Source organism: Chiloscyllium punctatum, chromosome 13 (genome assembly GCF_047496795.1).
Source record: "Chiloscyllium punctatum isolate Juve2018m chromosome 13, sChiPun1.3, whole genome shotgun sequence".
Taxonomy (NCBI): domain Eukaryota; kingdom Metazoa; phylum Chordata; class Chondrichthyes; order Orectolobiformes; family Hemiscylliidae; genus Chiloscyllium; species Chiloscyllium punctatum.
Genome location: NC_092751.1, coordinates 106,644,974 through 106,669,706, shown reverse-complemented (window position 1 = coordinate 106,669,706; position 24,733 = coordinate 106,644,974). Strand labels below are relative to the sequence as shown.

The 24,733-nt window shown below is 38.7% G+C and overlaps 1 protein-coding gene across 8 annotated transcripts in view; it reads right to left on the bottom strand.

Annotated features, from left to right (window-relative positions):
* Nucleotides 1-24,733, bottom strand: part of gbf1 (golgi brefeldin A resistant guanine nucleotide exchange factor 1) — a 254,996-nt gene that overhangs the window by 212,774 nt on the left and 17,489 nt on the right. For all 8 annotated transcript variants that reach the window (XM_072583554.1, XM_072583556.1, XM_072583558.1 and 5 more), the window contains one exon: nt 21,288-21,354. In XM_072583554.1, coding sequence (XP_072439655.1) covers nt 21,288-21,354 — 67 coding nt within the window. Of the gene's footprint in view, nt 1-21,287; nt 21,355-24,733 lie in introns of those variants that run through there.

The following is a 24,733-nucleotide window of genomic DNA, read 5'->3' as shown; positions in this document are numbered from 1 at the left end:
TTAAAAGCTCTTCTCAAGGCAATCATTTAACTATTCCCAATTCTCCAAAAATTTATCTGATTTAATAACGTTCTTTAAGAAAGAAAAATCTGTCATCCTGACCTGACCTGACCTGGACTATATGCAACTCCAGACCCAGAGCAGTGCAGTTGACTCTCAACCGCTCTCTACAATAGCCCTAGCAAATTACTCATTTCAAACTGCAATTAGAGATGGCCATTATGCTAGCTCAGCAGCAACACCATGAATGAATAAGAGCATTAGGAACACTGATTAAACATTGTTTTCACATACTGCAAGGTAAATTCTGTTTTTATTACAAGGAATTCCACAACTCTATCCAGCGACCTATGAAAAATATTTCCTTCGGTTTTGCTTAAGTTTCTTTCAATACATTCTGTAGTCTTGTGATTTTAGATTTTGACAGGCAATTGTCTACATTCTATCATCTTTTTAATGTCAACTAGCCTCCACGGTTATCTTTTTTGCTCCTTTTCGAAACGTTAACAACGTACATGCCATTTCAAATAAAGGGTATTAAAAAGATAAAGGGTATCAAGTTATGCACTTAAACAGATACATTTTCAAATTATCCAAGCTGAGAGCTATCATTATTGACAAAGTGCATACTACCTACGGAAAGCAAAAGGGTCCCTTTTCCAGATGGAGTCACACAGCATGGGAACAGACCCTTCGGTCCAACTCGTCCACATTGACCAGATATTCTAAACTAATCTACACCCATTTACCAGCAATTGGCCCATATTCCTCTAAACCCTTCCTATTCATATACCCATCCCAATGCCTTTTAAATGTTGTAATTGTACCCATCTCTATTACTTCTTCGCGCAGCTCGTTCCATACATGCACTACCCTCTGCGTGAAAAGGTTGCCCCATAGGTCTCTTTTATATCTTCCCCCTCTCACCCTAAACCTATGCCCTCTAGTTTTGGACACTCACCCCAGGGAAAACACCTTGTCTATTTATCCAATCCGTGCCCCTCATGATTTTATAAACCTCTAAGGTCACTCCTCAGCTTTCAATGCTTCACGAAAAAAAGCCCCAGCCTATTCAGCCTTTCCCTATTGCTCAAACCCTCCAATCCTAGCAAAGTTTTTGTAATTCTTTTTGAACTTTTTCGCGTTTCACTGCATCTTTCCTATAGCACAAATACCAGAATTGCATGCAGTATTCCAACAGTGGCCTAACCAATGTCCTGTACAGCCACAACTCGTATACCCAATGCACTGACCATTCGGCAAACTTGTCAAATGCCTTTTTCACCACTGTCTACCTGTGAATCCACTTTAAAGGAAATATGCACCTGCGCCCCTAGGTCCCTTTGGCAACACGCCCCAGAGCCCTGCCCTGGGTTTCCTAACTAAAAACTTTAACACTTCACATTTATCTAAATTAAACTCCATCTGCCACTCCTCGGCCCATCTGATCAACGTCCCATCGTACTCTGAGATAGTCTTCTTCACTGTCCACTACAGCACCAATTTTGGTGTATCAGAAAACTTACTAACCATTCCTCCTAGGCTCACATCACAATCATATAAATGATGAAAAGCAGTGGATCCAGCACCAATCCTTGCAGTACCTCACTGGTCAGAGGCCTCCAGTCCAAAAATCAACCCTCTACCATCACTCTCCATCTCCTACCTTCAAACCAATTTTGTATTCAATTGGCTAGCTCCCCCTGGATTCCATGTGATCTAACCTTGCTAACCAGTCTACCATGCAGAACCTTGTCAAATATCTTGCTGAACTCCATACAGACAATGTCTATCAATTAATCATCTTTTCGTCACTTCTTCAAAATACTCAACCAAGTTAGTGAAACATGATTTACTACGCACAAAGCGATGTTGACTATCCCTAGATGTCCTCTGTCTTCCAAATGTATCTGGCCCAGAAAATGTCAACATGGTTACAGTCAAACAACATGGTGGATAAAAAAAAACTGTGTGCCCAATTATTAATAGCTCAATTATTCCATTCCATGTCTGAAGGCACCATGATGTTCCTTGTACTCAATTCTAGGATTAAATAATATTTTCACATACTGCTCCATCTGGTGGTCTAGCTATAAATATGGCAGCCTTGGAAGTTGGAACTTCATGAGATTCACTTGAGATTATGGTTTAAAAAAACTGTACAGCAATAAAACTAATGACTCTAAATATTTAGATGCAAGGAAAAATGGATATAAATCTAAAGACGTCCACAATTATAGCACAATGTCCTCACAAATTTCACCATGAAATATGGTGACATTCCCCAATCACCACACCTTGATTTAAAAATTCCCAGTTTTTCAAACCTGTTCATGGCTTCATCTGACCCTATCTCAGGATTCATCTCGAGCCAGGGATCTCTACATGCCTAATTTCCATCATTCCACCACAGATACTTTCAATTGGTCAGAGCCTAACTTCTACAATTTTGTCTCTAAATCTCTACATGTTATCCTCCCTATCCTACTTAATGCCTTTTTTTTAGATTAGATTACTTACAGTGTGGAAACTTGTCCTTCGGCCCAACAAGTCCACACCAACCCTCCGAAGAGCAACCCACCCAGACCTATTCCCCTACATTTACCCCTTCACCTAATGCTACGGGCAATTTCGCATGACCAATTCACCTAACCTGCACATCTTTGGACCGTGGGAGGAAACCGGAGCACCCAGAGGAAACCCACACAGACACTGGGAGAATGTGCAAACTCCACACAGACAGTTGCCCGAGATGGGAATTGAAGCCAGGTCTCTGACGCTGTGAGGCAGCAGTGCTAACCACTGCCACCATGCTGCCCTTGATCATGCTTTTGGACATGATCCAAGCAACTCCTTATAAACCACCATCATAAATTTTGGTCAATACTCAGTCCTGCGAAGACACCTATGTTTAAAAATCCAATCATTGTTGGTGTTGAGAATGTTATGTTCTCAATCCACCTGACACTGTTCTGATGGGTGCTCACAACTTCTTATTTCTGTTCAAACACTTAATTGTCTAAATTGGGCAGTAACGTTTGAAGGCCAGAAAAAAACTGCTGAAAGATACACCATTAGTCCAACTGTGTCCAAGAACACTAAACAATAAACAATGGCATAAACTATGGATCTCAAACTAATATGAAAATTTCAGGATTTAAACTTTGAAATTCAAGTGTTTTGACCAACTTAACTATTCCTTACTTCCATTAGAAGGCAGTCTCTCAATACAACTAATTAAAGTTCCAATTCCAACTTAAAGGTTTAGTAATTAAAACCAAAAAGCAACAGGTTTATATCAAACATTGCTCAGTGAAATTCAATGACCATCATAATGAACACTGCATCCAAAGTTCATGAGTTTAATTTGCAAATGTCTTATACAATGCTTCTGTCATCAAGTCACAAAAGTAAGTGATTAATTACCTCCTGCTGGGACACTTAAATTATTCAACACCTATAACTGAACCACGCTTTTAAAAAAAGTTGCATCCATCTCCACATCACGGTTAAGCCAGGCTGTCAGTCCTCATTTAAACCACCGTTAACGGCTCAGATTTACAACCTGAAGTATAACTTCTTGGCAGGAGGCTTTGCGAATCTAGCTGTAGCTGAACTAACTTTTATTTTAAAAAGGGTTTATATGGGTCACCATTTTGAGGCATGCAAGTAAGAAATGACAACTTTTAAATTAATCAGCGCGTGTAAAATGATCAAATCGTTCAATTTGGATTTGCAACTCCAGATGTAATGCACAACAGCTTGCTAAATAGCATCCTAATTAAATAAAATACCCTAAGGCATTTCATATGAAAAAAGACAAAAATAAATGACAGCAAGCTGAAGGAAATGGTATAACAGATGACCAAAACTTTTCAAAGAGGTAGATTTTGGGGAGGATTTTAAGCAAGGAGGAAAGTGTGGAAATGAAGAAAAGCTATTAAAAAATTTGCTATAAATTTATTCCACAACCTTTGCAATATTTTAACTTCTAAAACATTAGACATGGCTACTTAATTGATTTCTAGAGTTTACGAAAATGTCAATGCTGATTTATCACCTGAAGCCAAGTCTCTCATAATTGGTGTGTTTCCTCAACAAACGACGTTTGTAAAAATGTTGATAAAGTTAAGAAACCAACAAATAAACTTATGATTATTGCAAGTTTTTGGTATCAGTTGTGCAAAACAAACTCCGGAGCATTTGAGAACCGCACAGAATGACTCGTCATTTCCATTCCCTGCAGAGAAGTAAATGACCCCCAGTAAATGGCAGCTCCATTAACAGAAAACTGAAAATTAAAGAGAAATAATCATGACTGACTTCATTTTTCTATACATTTATAAGTAATAATATAACTGTTCATTCTAGAATAGTTTCTTGGCTAACACTCATCATTCAATGAATCAAAGTGTCATTGGTGACATCTAGATTCCTGAATTCAAGATGCAAACAGATGCACTTTCCAAAAGTTCCATTCATGTAAGTGGAAACGTTTTTTTTAATTGTCAAAAAGTAGAGTATGTAATTTTATTTCCAGGTAAGTAGTTTCTTCACAAGCTGGGTTATTTTAGGAAATAAAGCACCAGTCAATGCCCTGGAAAGCTCCCTGTGGTTTTAAATCTTATATGGCAATACTGGAAAAGAAAGCGTAAATATAGGCTCCAGTCCAAAACAAATAAAACAGCCTGTCATTGCTAACCTGGCCACTGACTTCATTCCTGATAGTGTCACATCATGTATGCCCTTGAACATTCTTTTGCAAATATGGGGTTTAGTTGTGCAGACAAATTTAAAATTATGACAAACAGGATTGTCAGAAATGCTGTGTTTAAAATTACCAAATAAAGCTGAAAAAACTGAGAACTATTAGCTCCAATTTTCTTAACTGGGAAATGTGTCGATAAATTTAATTCAAACCAGTGGTGGAGGGAAAAAGGAGAGCCTGTTGCAGCTGTCACTCAAAATTCAACCTGCCACTGAGCTTTGTGGTTGTCTGGGATTCACTAAATGCTTGTATTTGTATGAATAAAAATGAGGGGATTTAGCAGCTCTGTGCTTCCACAAAGCTATCAAAGACTGACCTTTACAGCAAAAATGATTTTTTTTTAGAAAAAGCACATCTCACAACCAAAGGTGATGGCTACCCATTGTTCTACAGTTTCAAAAATATAAGCAACACTGAAATCACAGAATTAAAAATCTGCTCTATGACTGATATATTTCAAGAAAAAAATATTTTGGCAGCTACTCAGCAAAGCACACCAAAAGAAACCTATGCCTCTGGGGAATGAGCCAGTTAGCTTACAACTTCAGTGATTCTTCCCCCCAACCCCCCCAAACAAGACAACCACAAGTGTTTCCTCAATTGCACACAGACTTGCCAATTCCCTCACCACATTGTCTTTACAAAAAAAGTAGTCCCAGAAGTGCAGGAAATTATTTTCAGAATATAGACAGCACTTCCTTTCCCAGAACAATCCATCTCTCGACTCGACAGACTGTCTACTATATTTACCCAACCAAATTTGCAGATGATATACTTCCAGCTGTACAATATACACATGCTCCTGTCAATCATTTGTTAAAGAAGATATAGAACTGTGTACTAATGAAATGAGCTGGTGACTAAAATTCATCACAAGGCCATTTTCTTCAAAATGATTTAACTAACAATCTGAATAGGATTAGGTAATGTGCTCAATCTCTGCAGTAATTCTATTTTTAAACATTTATAAAAATGATAATCTTCAACTGCCAAATTAAGGGCTCAATCAACTCAAGTAAAAGTAAATTACAGCTGCTAAGGTTGCCACTGTTCACATCAATGGCAACCAAAATATAAATGAGCCAGATTTTGTACTATTCTACGTAACTGTTTGTCATTTTAAGATTCATAACTAGGTCTACCAAAAGCAAAACTTCAAATCTGAAATATCTTTCCAGATAACTGTTGGGAAAGAAGCTTTTTTATGCTTCTGTATCATTACCAGAAAGAAACAGCTCACAAAACCACTGTTTGCTTTTAATTTATGGAAGGACTGGTCAGAAAAATCTGGAATACTGTGAATAGTATTGGGCCCCTTAGCAAAGGAAAGATACAGTGGCACTGGAGGCAGTCTACAGAAGGCTCACTGGGCTGATGACAGGTATGAAGTGACTGTCGTATGAGAAAAAGGCGTTTAGGTCAGGCCAAAGAGGGCTGTTGAGGCCAGGTCATGAAACATATTCAAGGCTGAGATAGACAGAATTTTAATCAGTAAGAGATTCAAAGTACTGGGGAAAATTTTTAAGTATTATCAGATCAACAATGATCTCATTGAACAGCAAAGCAGACTCAATGGGCTGAATGGACTAATTCTGCTCCTATCTCTTACTTAGTCTTGTTATGTTGCAATTATATCTATAGCTGTAGGCTAGAAGATCCAGGTTCAAGTCCTGGGATGGAGGCAAGATCGTAGAATGAAGGAGCATAAGTAGGGAATTTGACGAATTGAGTCCACTCTGCCATTAGATGATTTTGTGCCTGATCCGATAACTCTCAAACTCCACTTTCTTACCTTTATCCCATATCCTTTGATTCCTTTATTAGTTAAAAATCTGTCCATCTCAGACTTGAACATACTGAATTACACAGCCTCTACAGCCATCTATAGTAAAAACATTTCATATATTCACTACCCTCAGAAGAAATTCCTCATCTGTGTCTCAAATAGATGACTCCTTACTCTGAGATTGTACCCTCTGATCCTAGAGTTTCCTACAAGGGGAAACAAACTCTCAGTCATCCAAATTTCTTATGTTTCAATAAGATTGCAACTCATTCGTCTGAATACAGAGTAAACCTATTCAACCTCTCCTCATAACAAAGCCTTCTACACCCAAGATCAACTAAATGAACATTCTCTGGACTGTGTCCAATGTCAGTGTATCATTTCTTAAATAAGGGGGCTTAGACTGTTCATGGTATTCCATTTGTGATTTGATTAGTGTTTTGTAGAGTTTTAGCAAAACTTCCCCATTTTATATCCCATTATCTTTGAAATAAAGGCCAATGTTACATCTGGTTTCCTATTACCCACTGAACGTGGATATTAGCTTTTGGTGATTCATGCACACAGACCACCAAATCCCTCATTGCGGCTTTCTGTAGACTTCACCATTTCGAGTCATAGAGATGTACAGCACAAAAAACAGCCCACTCGGTCCAACCTGTCCATGCCAACCAGCTATCCCAACCGCCAGCATCTGGCCCATATCCCTCCAAACCCTTCCTATTCATATACCCATCCAGATGCCTTTTAAATGTTGCAACTGTACAAGCCTCCACCACTTCCTCTGGCAGCTCATTCCATATACATACTATCCTCTGCGTGAAAAGGTTGCCTCTAAGGTCTCTTTGATTTCATTCCCCTGTCACCCTAAATCTTTGCCCTCTAATTCCAGACTCCACCACCCCATGGAAGAGACTTTGTCTATTTAGCTTATCCATGCTCCTCATGATTTTATAAACCTCTAAGGTCACCCCTCAGCCTCCAACACTCCAGCCCTAGCCTATTCAATCTCTCACTATTGCTCAAATTCTTCAATCCTGGCAACATCCTTGTAAATCTTTTCTGAACCCTTTCAAGTTTCACAACATCTTTCCGATAGGAAGGAGACCAGAATTGCACACAATATTCCAAAAGTGGCCTAATCTATGTCTGTACAGCCGCAACATGACCTCCCAACTCCTGTACTCAATACTCTGACCAATAAAGGAAAGCGTAACAAACACCTTCTTCACTATCCTATCTACCTGTGACTCCACTTTCAAGGAGCTATGAAACTGCACTCCAAGGTCTCTTTGTTCAGCAAAACTCCTTAAGAGTGTTCTACACTTTACCATGAAGTATACAAATCCTACTAAGATTTGCTTTCCCAAAATGCAGCACCTCGCATTTATTTAAATTAAACTCCATCTGCCACTCCTCAGCCCATTGGCTCATCTGACCAAGATCCCGTTGCAATCTGAGGTAACCTTCTTCACTGTCCACTACACCTCCAATTTTGGTGTCATTTGCAAACACTAATGATACCTTTTACGCTCACGTCCAAACCATTTAGAGAAATGACGAAAAGTAGCATACCCAGCACCGATCCTTGTGGCAATCCACCAGTCTGAAAAACAGCCCTCCACCACCACCCCCTGTCTTCTACCTTGCAACCAATTCTGTATCCAAACTGCTAGTTCTCTCTGTATTCTGAGATCGAACCTTGCTCATCAGTCTCCCGTGAGGAAACTTGTTGAATGCCTTACTGAAGTCCATATATTTAAATAATATCCATCTTGGTTATTCTTCCTGTACATAACCTCACATTTTCCCACATTGTATTTCACTGGTCATATCTTTGTCCACTCACCTAACCTGTCTGTAAACCTATATGCAGACACAGTCATACTCACAACTTGCCTTTTTACCTCTCCATGTCATCCACAAGCTTTGCTTTATTACATTCACTTCCCTCATTGAAGTCATTAACATGTCTTGTAAATAATTGGGACCCCAGCACTGATCCCTGTGGCATCCTATTACTTATAGGGTGCCACCTGAAAACTCCCCTTATCCCAACTTTTTGTCTTCTATTAGTTAGCCAATCTCCTACACTGCCTCCAGAACCAAGAGCTCTTATCTCAAATAGCTTTACAAGTAATACCGTATCAATTGCCTTTTGGGAATCCAAATATCTTATGTATACCGGTTCCCCTTTCATCTACTTGTTTCTTGCTGCCTCAAAAAATTCAACTAAATTTGTCAGGCGTGATTTTCCATTCCTGAAGCTCTGCTCAATTATACTATATATATATTACTTATTGCTCTGCTACTACATCCTTCACAATAGACAGTGTCCCAGCAAATATTAAGTTAGTTGTGCTTCATTGCGTGTTTTTGTCTCCTTCCTTTTTTGGATAAGAGTGTTACATTGATAGCTCTCCAATTCTCCTCAACTTTTCCAGAATCCAAGAATTCTTGGAAGATGACTATGAGTGCATCCACTATCTCTGTAGCTATTTTCTTTAGTATCTGAGGATGCAATCCATCAGATCCAGAGGAATCATTGCTCTTTCACCAAGATAGGTAAAAGTGAGGACTGCAGATGCTGGTTGTTAGAGTAGAGAGAGTGTGGTGCTGGAAAAGCACAGCAGGTCAGACAGTGTCTGAGGAGCAGGAAAATTGACATTTCACGCAAAAGCCCTTCATCAGGAATTCCTGATGAAAGGCCTTTGCCTGAACCACCGATTTTCCTGTTCCTCGGACACTGCCTGACCTGCTGTGCTTTTCCAGCACCACACTCTCGACTTGAGCAAAAATAGTTTGCACTATTTTCTAGTGATTATTATTATATTTATCATCTTTGTACCTTTTGACCCTTGATTTAGTTTTTTTTTTGGAGTGCTATTCATGTTCACTCCTAAGAAGTCTGAGGCAAAGGTCTTTTTTAAACTCCTCTGCCATTTCCCCAACCTCATTTTCTCAGGGGACAATAGTCACTTTGGGCTGCTTTTCCTTTTTATTTATTTAAAATAAGCTTTTTCTGTCTGTTTTAAGGATTACCAGCTAGGTTACCTTCAAATTTTAATTTATGATTATAAAAATGTGGAAACAGATATAGGCCATTCAGCCTACTGAATCTGCTCCTCCATTCAATGAGATATGGCTGATCTGATAACCCTCAACTCCACTTTCCTACCTTTTCTCTATAACCCACAGATTCTGTTACTGTTTAAAAATCTGAAACACCTGGATTGCCTGCATACCAGTACTAATGCCAGCATTCTATGAAATGAAATCACGTTGTCAATTATGCTAGCCCCTACGACTATATTCCTATTTTCTACCCCCTCAGCTGAATGGCTTCTTGTACCATGATGCCACTTCTCTCAACCTCCCTGCAGTCCCCACTATCTTCCACACAGTTTGCAAGATGTTTATAACCATTCAGAGATTTGCAGAGGCATAGGCTCCTCCAAAGCTACTCCTTGGATTGTCTCATTATGTGTCTGAATAGGTTGATTTAAAATATTCTAGAACCAGGGATCACATTTAAAAATAAGGAATCATTCACAAGGCTGAAATAACAGTGAATTTTTCTCTCAAAGTTGTAACCTTAGCACCTCTCTTTCCGAAAAGGCAATGTAAGCAGTGTCTTGGAATATCTTTCAGCTGCAGTGGATAGATTTGTAGTTACAATAAAATCACTCTCCTTAATCCTGCATTTCCCACTGTTCTTTGATCTCATTAGCACTTGGAGTCTGTTACAGGGTCAACTGAAAACTCTGCCATGTAGGGATAGGACTTCCTTCCAGCTTTAAAACAATTACATCACACATACATATTTGGATGCGCCTTCCTTTCTCAATTTCTGACAATCTCACATGTTTCTGTAGATTTTTTAAATTTAAATAGCAGGGCAAGGATGCTGACTGCACAGCTTAAACACTCCTGTTCAACCAGCAGGGTGAAAGATCTGGATTGATAGGTTATGCAATGGGCAGATTGTTACACTCAAGAACGTGGAGCAGAGCCTAGAGGATCAAAAGCCAGTTGTTGTCAACTTCACTAATTTCAAGAAGGCTGTCAATAACATTACTCTTGTATACCACAACACTGTACAACATTTGGCAACTTCAAGTACTGCATTAAGATGTGCACGTATATCACAAACTTCAATATCACAGGAGTACAGGCAGCCTGAATTCCCTCCCTATTCCTTTCCTCTTTGTTATTGATTTCATTGTGAGGATGATAATGGTGGGTGCAAATATTTGCATCATTTTGATAATCAATTTGACAAATTACAGCAACTTGCCAAAGAACAACGCACATTCCAGGTCTATCAAAATGCTTCTAAAGTCCATACCCACCATCAGTCTTGACACACAGAAGAGAACTGTGAAGGCATCATGCAATTTAGATGTCTTACATCAGCATTCCTTACAAGCAAGATCTTGGGCACCACTTGGACAGACATTATCAGTGTAGAAGTTCTATATAGATTGGTCAGAAGCATCTACAGAATATCATGGCAGAGAGAAGACCTAGACTGGCATATATTTCATCTCCTAGTATACAATCTTTGAGGGTGACAGTAAAATGGACACCATCACAGGGGAGGCAACGACCGAATGGTATTATCACTGGTCAGTTCATCCAGAGACCTAGGTAATGTTTTAGGGTCCTGGGTTCAAATCGCAATACAGCAGATGGTGGAATTTGAATTCAATTTAAAACATTTGCAATCAAGAATATAATGATCATAAATCCATTGTCAATTGCCATCCTTACCTGGTCTGGCCTACATGCAACTCAAGACCCACAGGAATGTGATTCACTCCTAACTGTCCTCTGGGCAATTAAGAGCGGGCAATTAATGCTGTCCTAGCCAGTGATGCCCTTATCCCATGAATGAATAAAAATAAAATAGAAAATGAAGACACTACAGCCAAAGAGGACCCGGAGAAGCACATTTCAAAAAGAGAATTTTAAGAGCAGGATCTGGACTGCAGCAAGAGTGTGTGTGTGTGTGTGTGTGTACACCAACAGCACAATCTTGCTGCCCACTGTCCTTCAGAGTATGGGAAAAACTAAGTCCAAGTTTAAGTCCATCAAATCTCCTCTCAGCCTTTTTTTTTTCTCCAAGAAAAACAATCCTAACTTTACCAACTGAAATTCTTAAACCTGAAAAGCATCCTCCTGAATCTTTTCTGCATGCTCTGGAACTCCTTGAAATCCTTCAATAAGTGTGGCATCCAAACCTGTGCATTTTACTCCAGTTCCAGCATTTTGTACAAGTTCAACAGCTCTTGTAGTCTATGCCCTATTATAAAGGCAGGGACACAGTATGCTGTGTTATCTGTGCTCTCAATCTGTCCTGGCACTTATGCACTTATACATCCAGATTCCTCTGTTCCTGCATCCTGCAGAATTTTCCCTTTTACTTTATATGATCTCTAAAATGCCTGTGCAATCACAATGCAATTGGCATAAAACAGAATCATTGCTCTGATCAATTAGAACGCTGAATTCCCAGTCATTGATCTTTGTGGTTATTTTCCTTTATTGGTTTTGTATACTGTGACTTTTTTGTAATCTCGTCCAATATATTTTAGCATCAGTGATCATTTTCACACGAAATTTTAATCTGAGCCCTCAAAAATTTTATGAACAAGACCTCAAAGTCAGAATTACCCACCAATCTAAGCAGCTCTTTTGCTCAAGTTTTTTCAAAAGGTAAGATGTAGTGAAGCCACTGCCCTGAAAGTACACCATTTGATACTGGCACATCAACACATCAGATTTAATGAAGTGAACTTGGGCCTCCCATGGAAAGATAGGCACGCGTGTGAGAGAAACTGCAGTTTCAAAAACAGACAAAGACTTCCAATTCAAGTCTGCTAAGCACCTGCGCTGGTTTTCTATCCACACCTGCAAATCTGGCTTTTAAAAAGGGAAAACACAACAGCAACAGAATGTACACAAATTTCTATTGGCCCATGTTTTTATCAGGAAAAAAAGCACATTCCGTATACAGCAACAACTCTTCAGTGTTAGAAATATATATTGACAAAGTAATGATGGAAGTGAAGCAAGTAAGGACAAATCATTACATGAGCATTAAACAAAAAAGTATCAGTTCAGAGTTATGCACATGTGGCAGTTCTTCAGATTAAGCAACTAACAGGAGTTCGGTCATGAATAAAACTCCATTGTAGGACTCCTGCCACATTGCAGGCATAAGTGCTTGTCCATCTTGTGCCCTCCCTGTGGAGCCAGCTGTGCTGTATAGTACAAAGCTATCCACAGAAAGCAATTACTTGCATTCTATCACTGAACATACTGTTTTTATTAATTAGTAGCATAACAATCTGCACCAGCAAGAGGTTAAATTTTAAGTCTGCAATTTGATTCTCCCCCCCCCCCCAAAGATTTACAATGCTGCTAACTAGACCAACATTTATTTTGGATCACTAATTGCCTTTATGAAGCACCTTCTTGAACTGCTGTAGTCCATTGACACAAAGAAAATTGCTTATGCTTTCTAGTGAATACCCAAAATACACAGGGATATCAGACAAATTTGCACCCAAAGGCTCCAAAATGTCGAAACAGAACTGTCAAAATTCCTGATGAGCGGGTTCTCTAATCCTGGTTCTTTTTCTCCCTCTCTGTCTCATTTGTTGACAGGCTCAAAAGAAATTGGGCGGAGCAGCAAGAGGGTGTGCACAGGGAGATGGGGTGGGGTCAAACGAGAGGCTTATATAGGGAAGAGATCAGTTTTACGATAAAGAAATGTTCATCTAACTGGAAACTATGAAAACTGAGTTAATTATTTTCTTGCAAATCAAATGTGGAACTTCCACCTCAAGGTTGAAGGAATTCAGGGGATCGTACAAGGATGAAAAATGTAGTGAATGCTATTGCAATGAACATTGCCATTTGGGTAATGTAGTGCCGAAATGTTGACATAAAGATTTGCATTTTTACGTTGTCATATCTCAAAGCTTCTCATTTACTGTGAATTACATGAGGTGTAGTAACTTATTGAAGACAATCATGCAAACATTTAACTGTGACCACAAACATGTTTAAGTTAATGGCTTTTTGAATACTGAAGCATGTGTCAGTTATTTTTATTTGTAAAGCATTTGCTGCTATGCTACACCTGTTGCCAATTAGTCAATTGCCAATTTAAATTAAGGAAATCAGATCCAGAAATTAATGCTTTCCATATATGTTGTGTCTTTAAGTTTCATTGAACAGTTATGATTGAGGATACTGATGAAGTCTTATAATTCTGCTTCTGTCCAATTTCAAGTGGCCCATATATCAAATAAATACTACACGTGACTGCACAGCCTTATGAAGTAATTAATGAGAATAAAAAAAACCGCTGAAAACTGAAGTGTCAGAGCTCGTATTGTCGGGGATAATTTGCATGGATCCAGAATCGGTTCGCACACAGTAGTCAAAGTCAGGATCAATGTGCCTTTTCAGGTTTAAAAAACGTAATTAGTAGAGTGCCACACAATTAGTCCTAGTGCTTTAATTATTTACTATTTATATGAATGACTTGTAGAAGAGGGCAGAGTATAACGTATACAAATTTATTCACAATACAAAATTAGGTGGGAATACATGTTGGGATAAGGTTATATGGAAACCATAACAGGATAAATAATAATAAACATTAGTAAATGCTAAAAAAAAGGTTGGGTGAGTGGGCAAAACTTGGCAGATGGAGTCAAATACAGGAAAGTGTGTGATTGTGCAGTTTGTGAGGAAGAATCAAGAGAGTGAGTATCATTTTAATAGATGCCAAAAGTGCATCTCAAAGTGATCTAGATGTTCTTGTGCATGAAACGCAAAAGGTTAGCATGCAGGTGCAGCAAGTAATTCAGAAGTGGTAAATGGAATTTTGGCCTTGATTGCTAGGGCGTGGAATTTAAAAATAGGGAACCCTTATTAGAACTGTACAGGATGTTGGTGAGCTGACCTGGAACAATGTATACTGTTTTGGTCCCATTGTTTCAAAAAGGATATACATGGCATTGAAGACTGTTCAAATCAGATTCACTTGGCTAATTTCTCAAACGGAGAGTTGACTCATCAAGAATGGCTAACAGATAAATCTTTTAAATTCTAATAAAAAAGACACATGGGATAATCTTATTGAAACATACAAGATATTGAGGGGTCTTGAAGGCTCATAAGGTGTTTCCACTAATGAAGGAATCTCAAATTAGCGGACAGTTAGAGAATAAGGGGGCACTCATTTAAAACAGATGTAAAGAAATTTCATCTCCCACAGAGTAGCGAATGCCTGGAAATTTCTAACCCGCAGAGTTGTGCAGGTTAGATCAGTGAAATATTGAAAATGTGAACAGGAAAAGGCCATTTGACCCTTCATACCTGCTTGCCATTCAACATGGTCATTACTAATCATTGTACTCAGTGCTTTGTTTCTGCTTTTGCCCAAATCTTTTGATCCCTTCAACCCGAAGAACTATATCTAACTCCTTTTTGAAAACATTGAATCTTTTGGCCTCAACTGCTTTCTGTAGTGGAGAATTCAGGCTCACCCCTCTTTGGGTGAAGAAATTTCTCCCCATCTCAGTCCTAAACATCTTCCTAACATCCTTAGACTGTGACACTAGGTTCAAGGCTCCCTGGTCAGCAGGGACATCAGTCCTGCATTTACCTCGTCTAGTCCTGTTAGAATTTTAAAGGTTTCTAAGAGACAGTCCTCCAACCATTCTTCTAATTGCCAATAAATATAGGTCATTCTACTCTAATGTGCACTTCATTAATGTGAATTTGTTGTAACACAATTGACAAATTGGGGACACTTGTTCTAAAGCACAAACTTTTAAAAGCATGTATTGGTTATAATGCGATTCTGGTCCCAATAGTTGAAATGGTGCTATTTCGTGACTTTCATATTACAGGGAGAACAGAACTACTGCAATAGAGCGGAACCAACTGTATAACCATATCCAATCCAGCCTCTCTTCATATCAGTCCTGCCATCCCAGGAATCAGTCTGTGAAACCATTGGTGTATTCCTTGCATCGCCAGAACATCATTCCTCAAAAGGAAACAAAACTGGACACAATACTCCAGGCGTGGTCTCCCATAGACCCGCACTATTGCAGCAAACTATCACTGCTTCTGTATTCAAATTCCCTTACTACGAAGGTCAACATACCATTTGCCTTCTTCATTACCTTCTGCATCCAACTGCTTTCAGCCACTGGAGTACAAGGGCACCCAGGTCTCATCGGACCTCCCCTTGCTCCAATTCATCACATTCAGATTATAATGTACCTTTCTGTTTTTGATACCAAAGTCACATTTATACATCTTATACTTCATCTGCTATGCATCTACCTACTCAGCAAACCTGTCCAACTCACACTGATACATCTCTGCAGCCTTTTCACAGTTCACCTTGAATAGGTTTGTCAGCTGCAAACTTGGAGAGATTACATTTAGTTCCCTCATCTAAATCAGTTACATTGACAATAGCTAGGTCCGATCACTGATCTCTTTGGTACTCCACTGGCCATTGACTGCCTCTCAGAAAATTACCGTTTATTCCAACTCATTGTCTCCTATCTGCCAGCCCCAGGTCGTTACCCATCGGTACGGCATACCCAATCCCATGTGCTTTAATCTTGTGTACTAATCTATTACTTGGGACCTTATCAAACTTTTCTAAAACTGAAATAAACAACATCCACTGATTCTCCCTGACCAACTCTATTTGTTACATCTTCAAAAATTTCTAAAAGTTCCAAAAGTTTTTTCAAGCAGGATTTCTTTTTTCTAAATCCATGTTGACTCTGCCCATTCTATGACTGTTTTCCAAGTGCTCTACGATTAAATCTCATAATCCTCATGCATTTTCCCTACTAAGTGGTCTGTAATTCCCAGTTTTCTCTCTACTTCCTCTTAGATGGAAGGTTTACATTAGCTGCCCTCCAATTCATAAGAATAGTTCCAAAATCTTAGAACTTTTAAAGATGACCACCATCTACTATTTTTTGGGCCAGTTCATCAAGGACTCTGAGGTGTAGATTTTTGGGCCATGGGGATTTGATTGCCTTTAACCCCAATTTCCCCAATACCATTTCCCCAAGAACACTGATTTCTTTCAGTTCCTCCCTCTCACTAGACCCTGTCCTCACTAACATTTCTGGGTTGTTATTTGTCTCCTCCTTTGTGAGGACAGAATCAGAATTTGCATTGAATGAGTCTGTCATTTCTTTATTTCCCATTATAAAGTTCAGTTTCTGATTGTAAGAGATCTACATTTGTCTTCATTTATCATTTTTCTCTTCACATACCAATAGAAGCTTTGACAATCGCTTGCTTTACAAGCTACTCTCATTATCTATTAAGAAGTAGATAGATCAATTTTTGAAATATCAGTGATGGCTATGCTGAACTTGTGAAATAAAAAGAGCGGAAGCCTGAGGAAAATTAGCCACAACTTTGTGATTAGCAGGACAGGCTTGCGGAGCTGGATGGCCTACTTCTGCCCCTATTTCTTACAGTCTTAAGTAAGAACAAAAGGCCTCAAGAAAATCTCAGAAGAGCCTCTGAAACAAAATACTGATCTCTGTATCTACACAAGAGTCAGATATAGTTCTTAGGGCCACATGGATTAAAAGGTTAACATGATTAGCCATGACTGAATTGAATGGCAAGTAGGCTCAAAGGGCCTACTTCTATTCATGTTTTCTTTGTCTCATTGATTTAACCTCTGCGTCTAACAGTTTCAACTATTTCAAATTAACTTAAATTCTTTTCACATCTCAGCACAATCAGGCCCAATTTTTTCATTTCATTAATTAAAATGATCAAGTCTGGTGGTGGTCTGACAGAAAAAAAATTTCCAATATAAAGCAATTTCACTGGATCGACTTATCAAAATTAGTATCCACTCTCCTAATGAGGCAGGTCCACCATGTCGTCAAGTAGGAAATGCTTTGAGGAAGTCAAGGTGGTGCTGGAAATGATACAAGAAAAACAATTTAATTCTTGTGATCAGAAAAAACACATTTTGTTGAGACATGTGAAGCGAGATGGGACATGGATGGAAATAGAACCAGTACAGACAGAATAAAAAAGCCAGAAAGAATAAAAATTAGAATAAAGAAGAATGAAGAATGGGAAGTCCTACTGAAACCTAAAAAGAGCAGGACAAAACAAAGTGGGAGAACCTGAGCCAGAAACTCATTATGCCTTCAATGGTGACCCTAACGAGATGTCGAATAATTGAGGGGAAAAAAAGCAAGTGTGCCTTCTAGTGATTGTGTGCCAGGTATCCTGATTCTCTTCAATGCAGCATGACAACATGTCACATATCCAGACTTGTTGTGAAGTTCTCTCTAATAGTTTTCATAAGAGATACCAGCCTTGGCTCAGAAGCAACACTCTCACTGTCAATTACATAATAATTTAGCATTTAATTGTATTCAAGTGGTGGCCATTAATAGGGGATTCAATTGTATTCAAGCACCACAAGGTCTGGAGTATATGATTAGTCCCTGGAATTACATTTTACTTTAAGGTGATGTGTTTCCTTTGGCTACTTGATTTTCATTACAGTGGTCCTCTATGGGGCTATCACTAGTTACATTTTTATTGATTTGCTCTCAAAAGAGAGAGTATGCAGGATGCAGTTACAAAATAGATTCATGATGGAGCACTCAAATTAGTAAGATTATTTTTAGTCTGCATCTCTGTAAATAAAAGTTTATATGTCTGTAGAGATTTGGATCCAATTCTACACTTCACTGCCTGGCTAACTGGATTAGTAGAGCACCTCTGAGCCAGAAGGATATCTGTTCAAGCCTAACCCACACACAACCGCATAATCCAGGCCGGCACTTCAATGCACTACGAAGGAATATAATTTTTTTTTTGAGATGCTTTATTTGAAATGTTACATGAAACCAAGCCCCTGTTTACCCCCCTCAGGTGGGCACAAAAACTCCAATGTTAGCATTATTAGTGCGGTTAGGGAATTCCTTATGTTTTGGTCAGCATAGAACCATCATCCTACATAAATAAAGTGATTATCAAGTAATTACCTTATTTCCTTACTTAAAATCACTCAAAATATTTCATTTGTTGCAAAGGGCTTTGGAAGTTCTCAATATGTTTTCACGGTCACAAAGGCATTATATAAACGCTAGTTCTCTTTTTTTTCTTGTAATCCACAAAGATTTTACAGTTGTTCATTAATGAGGGCCTTCATCATAAAATACCATTCTGAAAAATCCACAAATTAAGTGACAAATATATAGAACATTTCAAATGTAAATGCAGAAAATTGGACCATTGTTGCAGAAGTCCTATGCAGTTCACCCTACCCATTTGATTACAGCCATTTACATCCTGAGGAAGCCCCAACTAGTGGTCAGTTTGCCACTAAACATACATTATTAGAGCCGAGTAAGTTCCTTGGACAAGGTTCTGTTACAGATGAGAAACACAAGATAACCCTCAAATTCTTGTTACATAGGTTCATGTCCTAGGGATACAGGTGAAATCCCACCATGGTAGCTGGTGAGATTTGAACTCAATAGAAAAAGTTAGAATGAGAGTTTAATGGTGAACATAGGCCACTGTCAAATGTCACAATATCCCATCAGATTCATTAATATCTATGAGGAAAGAAAATATGCCATGCTCAACTGGTCTGATTTCCTGTGACTCCAAGCCCAGAACAATGCAGCTGACTGTTAGGTTAACTCTTGCCCTCTGGGTAAGTTGAGACTGCCAATTAATACTAATCAAGCTAGTGAGTGCCACATCTCATGAGTTTCTTTTTAAAATTACAGTCAACACAACAAGATGTTTTACTATAGGTGATCAAAATAGGTCATAAGAAAAAATCTGTACAAGTCATATCCCCAGAGGATTACGGACTGCTGTCTCTGTGGAGACACAACTGGCAGTGAATTTGATCTGAGGATCACCACACCTCAGATAAGCATTGACACTATTGACATCACCGTGCTTCAATTACCAGCCAGCTGAGCTAACCTATTCCCAGGAACATCCTAAAACAGGAGAGAAAGGCACTGAGGCAGAGAATTAAGGAAGGAAATTCCAAAGCTCAAGGGATGGGCAACTGACCAGACAACATCAAATACTAAATCTATGAAAGTCATAGGTGTTAAAGGGGCCAGATTTGAAGACTGGCTATTCTCAAGAAAGCAATAAATTTGTCTGTCATTTGGAAAATCCAGTGTTTATTGTGATCATGGAGTCAACCAAAGACCTATTTTAAGGTGAATAAATCAGATCTCTCAAATAGATCACCAACTTATCTAGTTCCACATTTAGAACAGAATAATTTCTTAACAGTGGAGATAAACTCAGTAAAAATGTGTGAGAAGATTTGCATAACAGCATGGGAGAACAAATCACTGACTAGACCCTGTGACCAGATTGTCTGGCATGTGCATTCTTCCTGGAGATTTGGCAGTTACCTGAAGTCATAGTTCATAAGAAAAACAACACGTCATTTTATATACTGGGTGTATAAGCAAGCCTCCTTTTCAGCCATTACATGTTATATTTGCAGTGCTAGTGAGACTCCAATGGTCTCCCCAGAAATGCATGTTTTACTTATCAGTACTGTACAATCGGGTTTAAGAAATTAAACGGACAACTTGGGGATATTGCAAAAGTGCACGGCGCATGGCCACTATTTGTATCAGAAATAGATGACATTTCAAAATGACAACCATGCACTTCAAAGTCAACAGTTCACTTTTATACTTGCACATAGGTTGACCTCACTTTTAGAGATTCATTGCAACAATTCAATGGTCCACTTGCACACCGATATCCAAATATTCTATATTATGCCCACTAACAATGCAATGTAAAGAAATAAACCTCCTGAATTGGTGAATATTATTTTAAAATGTGAAAATTAATCCAAGAAATTATGTTTAGGCAACTAGCATCCATTTTTAAACTAAGATTTGTTTATCCAGGTTGAACATTATTAAAGTCTGTTATGTGTGCTATACTACAGTAAGCATCTCCTCTGTGCTTTGCAGCGCACAGCAGTACTGTGCAGGTGGGTCAGGGATTACAGGCAACACTTTGCTCAGATACCAGCAGGCAGCACACAGGAGCAAAGTGTGCACCAGTGGAACACTGCTTAACATTTACACTGCCTCGCTCACTTCATTACAATTTTTGGTTAAATAATGAACAGACCATGTTACCACTTCCTAAGGGAATCTGAAAATTATAAATAAACCCTGAAACCCATAAAATGGAAAAAAGAGATAATATTGACAAACCTAAAGAACACCACTTCACAATGGTTATTTCCACGACACCTGATCAAATATTTCAGTTCTGAATCTCAGTACGTAAAGAAAAAGGCATTTCAAACCAAGTTGGAATTTATTACAATCCAGCACACAGGATTAGAAGAATTTACTGAATATTTCTACTAACCTTAAAAAAAGGCAATCCTTCAAGAGAATATTAACTTTGCTAACTTGCTGTTTGAAAGGCACATTACAAATTTATACCTTTTCTTAAAAAAAATCCTTTAATTAATTTTGATTTCTGCAACAACATTAAATACCAAATGCAGACAAAAGAACATCCAGCAACTAAAAATGTAAAGTTTGATTAAGGCGACCTTTAAAATGATTGATGTACAATTTGCTCAGTTTAATCATTCTCGGTGAACTTGTACAGTACCTGTTATATTGTTCAACACATCCTTGAGATGATTGAAACTATTTAGAAGTAGGTCTTGCTCTTCCTCCTGAAATAAAATTGAAAATGTATACAATAAACATGCTGATTTAAGGAACATATTATTCTATACAACACAAAAAGCAAATGGAGAAATGTGCATTTTAGAATTTGAAGTGCCTAGCCATGTCTAATACAGATTTGTACCCTTTGGCAACCTGTAATTAATGGAGTGTTTTAAAGATCAGTACTGGAACCACAATTATTTACAATAAATATACACGACTTGCATGAGAAAAATGATTGTACTATAGCCAAGCATGTAAAAATAGGTGTGAAGGCAAGTGGGTAAGGATGACACAAAGTCAGCAGAGGAATGGAAACTTGTGAACAAAAACTTGGCAGATGGAATATAATTTGGGAAGATGTAAGGTTATGCACTTTTAGCAGAAAGAGTGGAGGAGCTGAATAGCATTTAAATTGGTAAAGACTGAGGAAATCTCCAGGAGAGGGAGATTTCGGAGGTCTCATGCATGAATCACAAAAAGCTAGCATCCAAGTCCAGTGAATAATAAGAAAGGCAAATGGAATGTTGACCTTTATTCCAAAGGGAATGGATTTTACAAGGAGGGAGGCTTCCTAAAACAAGCCCAAATCAGATTACAGCTGGAATACTGTGAACAGTTTTGGGCCTCTTATCTAAGGAGAGATATATTGGTATTGGAAACATTCCAGAAGGTTTACAAGGCTGATACCAGGTAGGAAAGGTCCGTCTTATGAAGAGAAGTTGAGTAGGTTAGACCTGTACTTATTGCAGTTTAAAAAGAATGTGAAAATTGAAATACAAGATTCTTAGTGAACTTGACAAGGTAGATGCAAAAAGGTTGTTTCTCCTTGTGGGAGACTCTAGGACCACAGGGCATAATCTCAGAATAAGGGCTCCTACATTTGAGAGAGATAAGGAGGAAATACCTTTCTCAGAGGACAGCAAAATCTGGAATTTTTACCACAAAGGGCTAGTCATTAAGCATAATGAAAGCTAAGACTGACAGATTTTTAATCAGTAAAGGAATCATGGGTAATAGGGAAAAAGCAGGAAAGTGAAGTTGAGTATTATCAGATCAAATATGATCTCATTGAATGATGGACCAGACTTGGGTGAATGGCCTACTTCTGCTATGTACAGCGTGGAAAGAGATCCTTCGGTCCAACTCGTCCATGCCGACCAGACATTCTAAATTCATTTCCTCCTATTTGCCAGAATTTGGCACATATCCTTCCATATGCTTCCTATTCATATAACCATCCAGATGAGTTTTAAATGTTGTAATTATGCCAATCGTCGCCACTTCCTCTGACAGCTTATTCCATACATGTACAACCCTCTGCATGGAAGAAGTTGCCGTTATATCCTTTTAAATCTTTCCCCACTCACCTTATATCTATGCTCTCCAGTTTTGCACTCCACCACAATGGGAAAAAGACCTTGACTATTCACTCTATCCATGCCCCTCACAATTTTATAAATCTCTAAGGTCATCCCTTAGCCTCTGACACTCCAGAGAGAATAGCCTCAGCCTACTCAGTCGCTCAAACCCTCCAATCCTGGCAACTTCTTCCTAAACCTTTCCTGAACCCTTTCAAATTTAACAGCATCTTTCCGATAGCAGAGAGACTAGAATTGAACACTGTATTCCAAAAGTGGTATGGCCTGTACAGCCAAAATCTGACCTCCCAACTCCTGTATTCAATGCAATGACCAATAACGACAAGCGTACAAACGCGTTCTTCACTAACCTGTCACTTTCGAGGAACTATGAACCTGCATTCCATGGTCTTTGTTCTGCAACACTCTCTAGGACTTTATGATAGGGGGTCAACAAGTCCTGCCCTGGAAGTCTCTACCAAAATGTAGCACCTCATATATCAAGATGAAACTCCATCTGCCACTCCTCAGCCCACTGGGCCATCTGATCAAGGTCCTGTTTTAATGAGGTAACCTTCTTCGTTGTCCACAACACCACCAATTTTGGTGTCACCTGCAAATTTACTAATTATGTCGCTTACATTTAGATCAAAATCATTTTATATAAATGATAAACAGTAGTGGACCCAGCACATTTCCCTGAGGCACACTGCTGGACATAGGCCTCCAGTCTGAAGGGAAACCCTCCACCATTTGGCTCTGTCTCCTGCCTTCTATCAATTTTATATCCAAATGCCTAGTTCACCCTGCATTCTATGTGATTTAACCTTGTTAACCAGTCTACCATGTAGAATGCATCATTGAAGCCCATATACATAACATGCACCATTGTGCCTTCAATAATCCTCTGACATTTCTTCAAAAAGCCCAATCATCTGAAAGGGGAGGGATCAGAAATCACTGGGGAGGCCATGGCCAAATAATCCCGAAACCCATGAAACGTTCATGGGACCAGGTTCATGACCCACCATGTCAGTTAGTGGCATTTGAATTCAGTAGAAACCTCAAATTAAGAGTTTAATGACGACCATAAAACCAGATGGAGAATTCTATCTGGTTCACTAACGTCCTGCCATCATAGCCTGGTCTAGCCTACAATGTGACTCCACACCCACAGCACTGTGATTGACTCTCATCTACATGCTAGGCAATTATGATTGGCAATCAATGCTGGCCAACAATGCCCACATTCCGTGAACAAAATATATTTTAAAAATTTATGGTCTTAGTCCTAATTCTCTTCTGGACAATGCAGTGTAAATTCTAGCTAAAATTAAGGGTGAACCGCAATATATTTGACTTCCATCTCAGAGATTAATGAGTTCCAACTTTGGATGCTTCACTGTAAACTAAATACAACATGGTGCAAGACTTAAAAAACCCCACACAGCAATGACACCAGCAAATGCTAAACTTGCTGCAACAAAGTCTGAAACCACGTTCAATTTAGGGGCAATATTTTCTGAGCCCTTGTCTGGTACTCAATGTAGGCATGGCTATTAATGCTTCATAGGGAAATTACTGCTTTAAAAAAAATGTTGCATTGCAAATGCATAAACACCAAGTAGCCTCACTGAGTGAACTACTCCAGTCAGAATTGAACTTTCTCTGCTCAAAACAGAGTAGATGAAAATGAAGTCAAAATGATAATTTAGGAATGATCATAACGATTTAGAGGAATTCATGGCAATTTTGAAGACAGATCCATTTACATTTATAAATGCAATCAAAGTATTCAATGGGAATCTTTCTGAAAAAGCATTACACTAGGAGCAATGCTAGGTGAATGCAATCAAAAAGTAGGAACAAGCTCAGGATCTTTTTTTCACAACACAATGTCATATTGTCATGAAGTGGCCAGTTTATCCATCAATACCAATTCAATCATTATTCCAAGAAACCACTCACCAGAATTTCCATACCACTATCTTCTACTCGCAGTGCCATTATTACTACCACCATA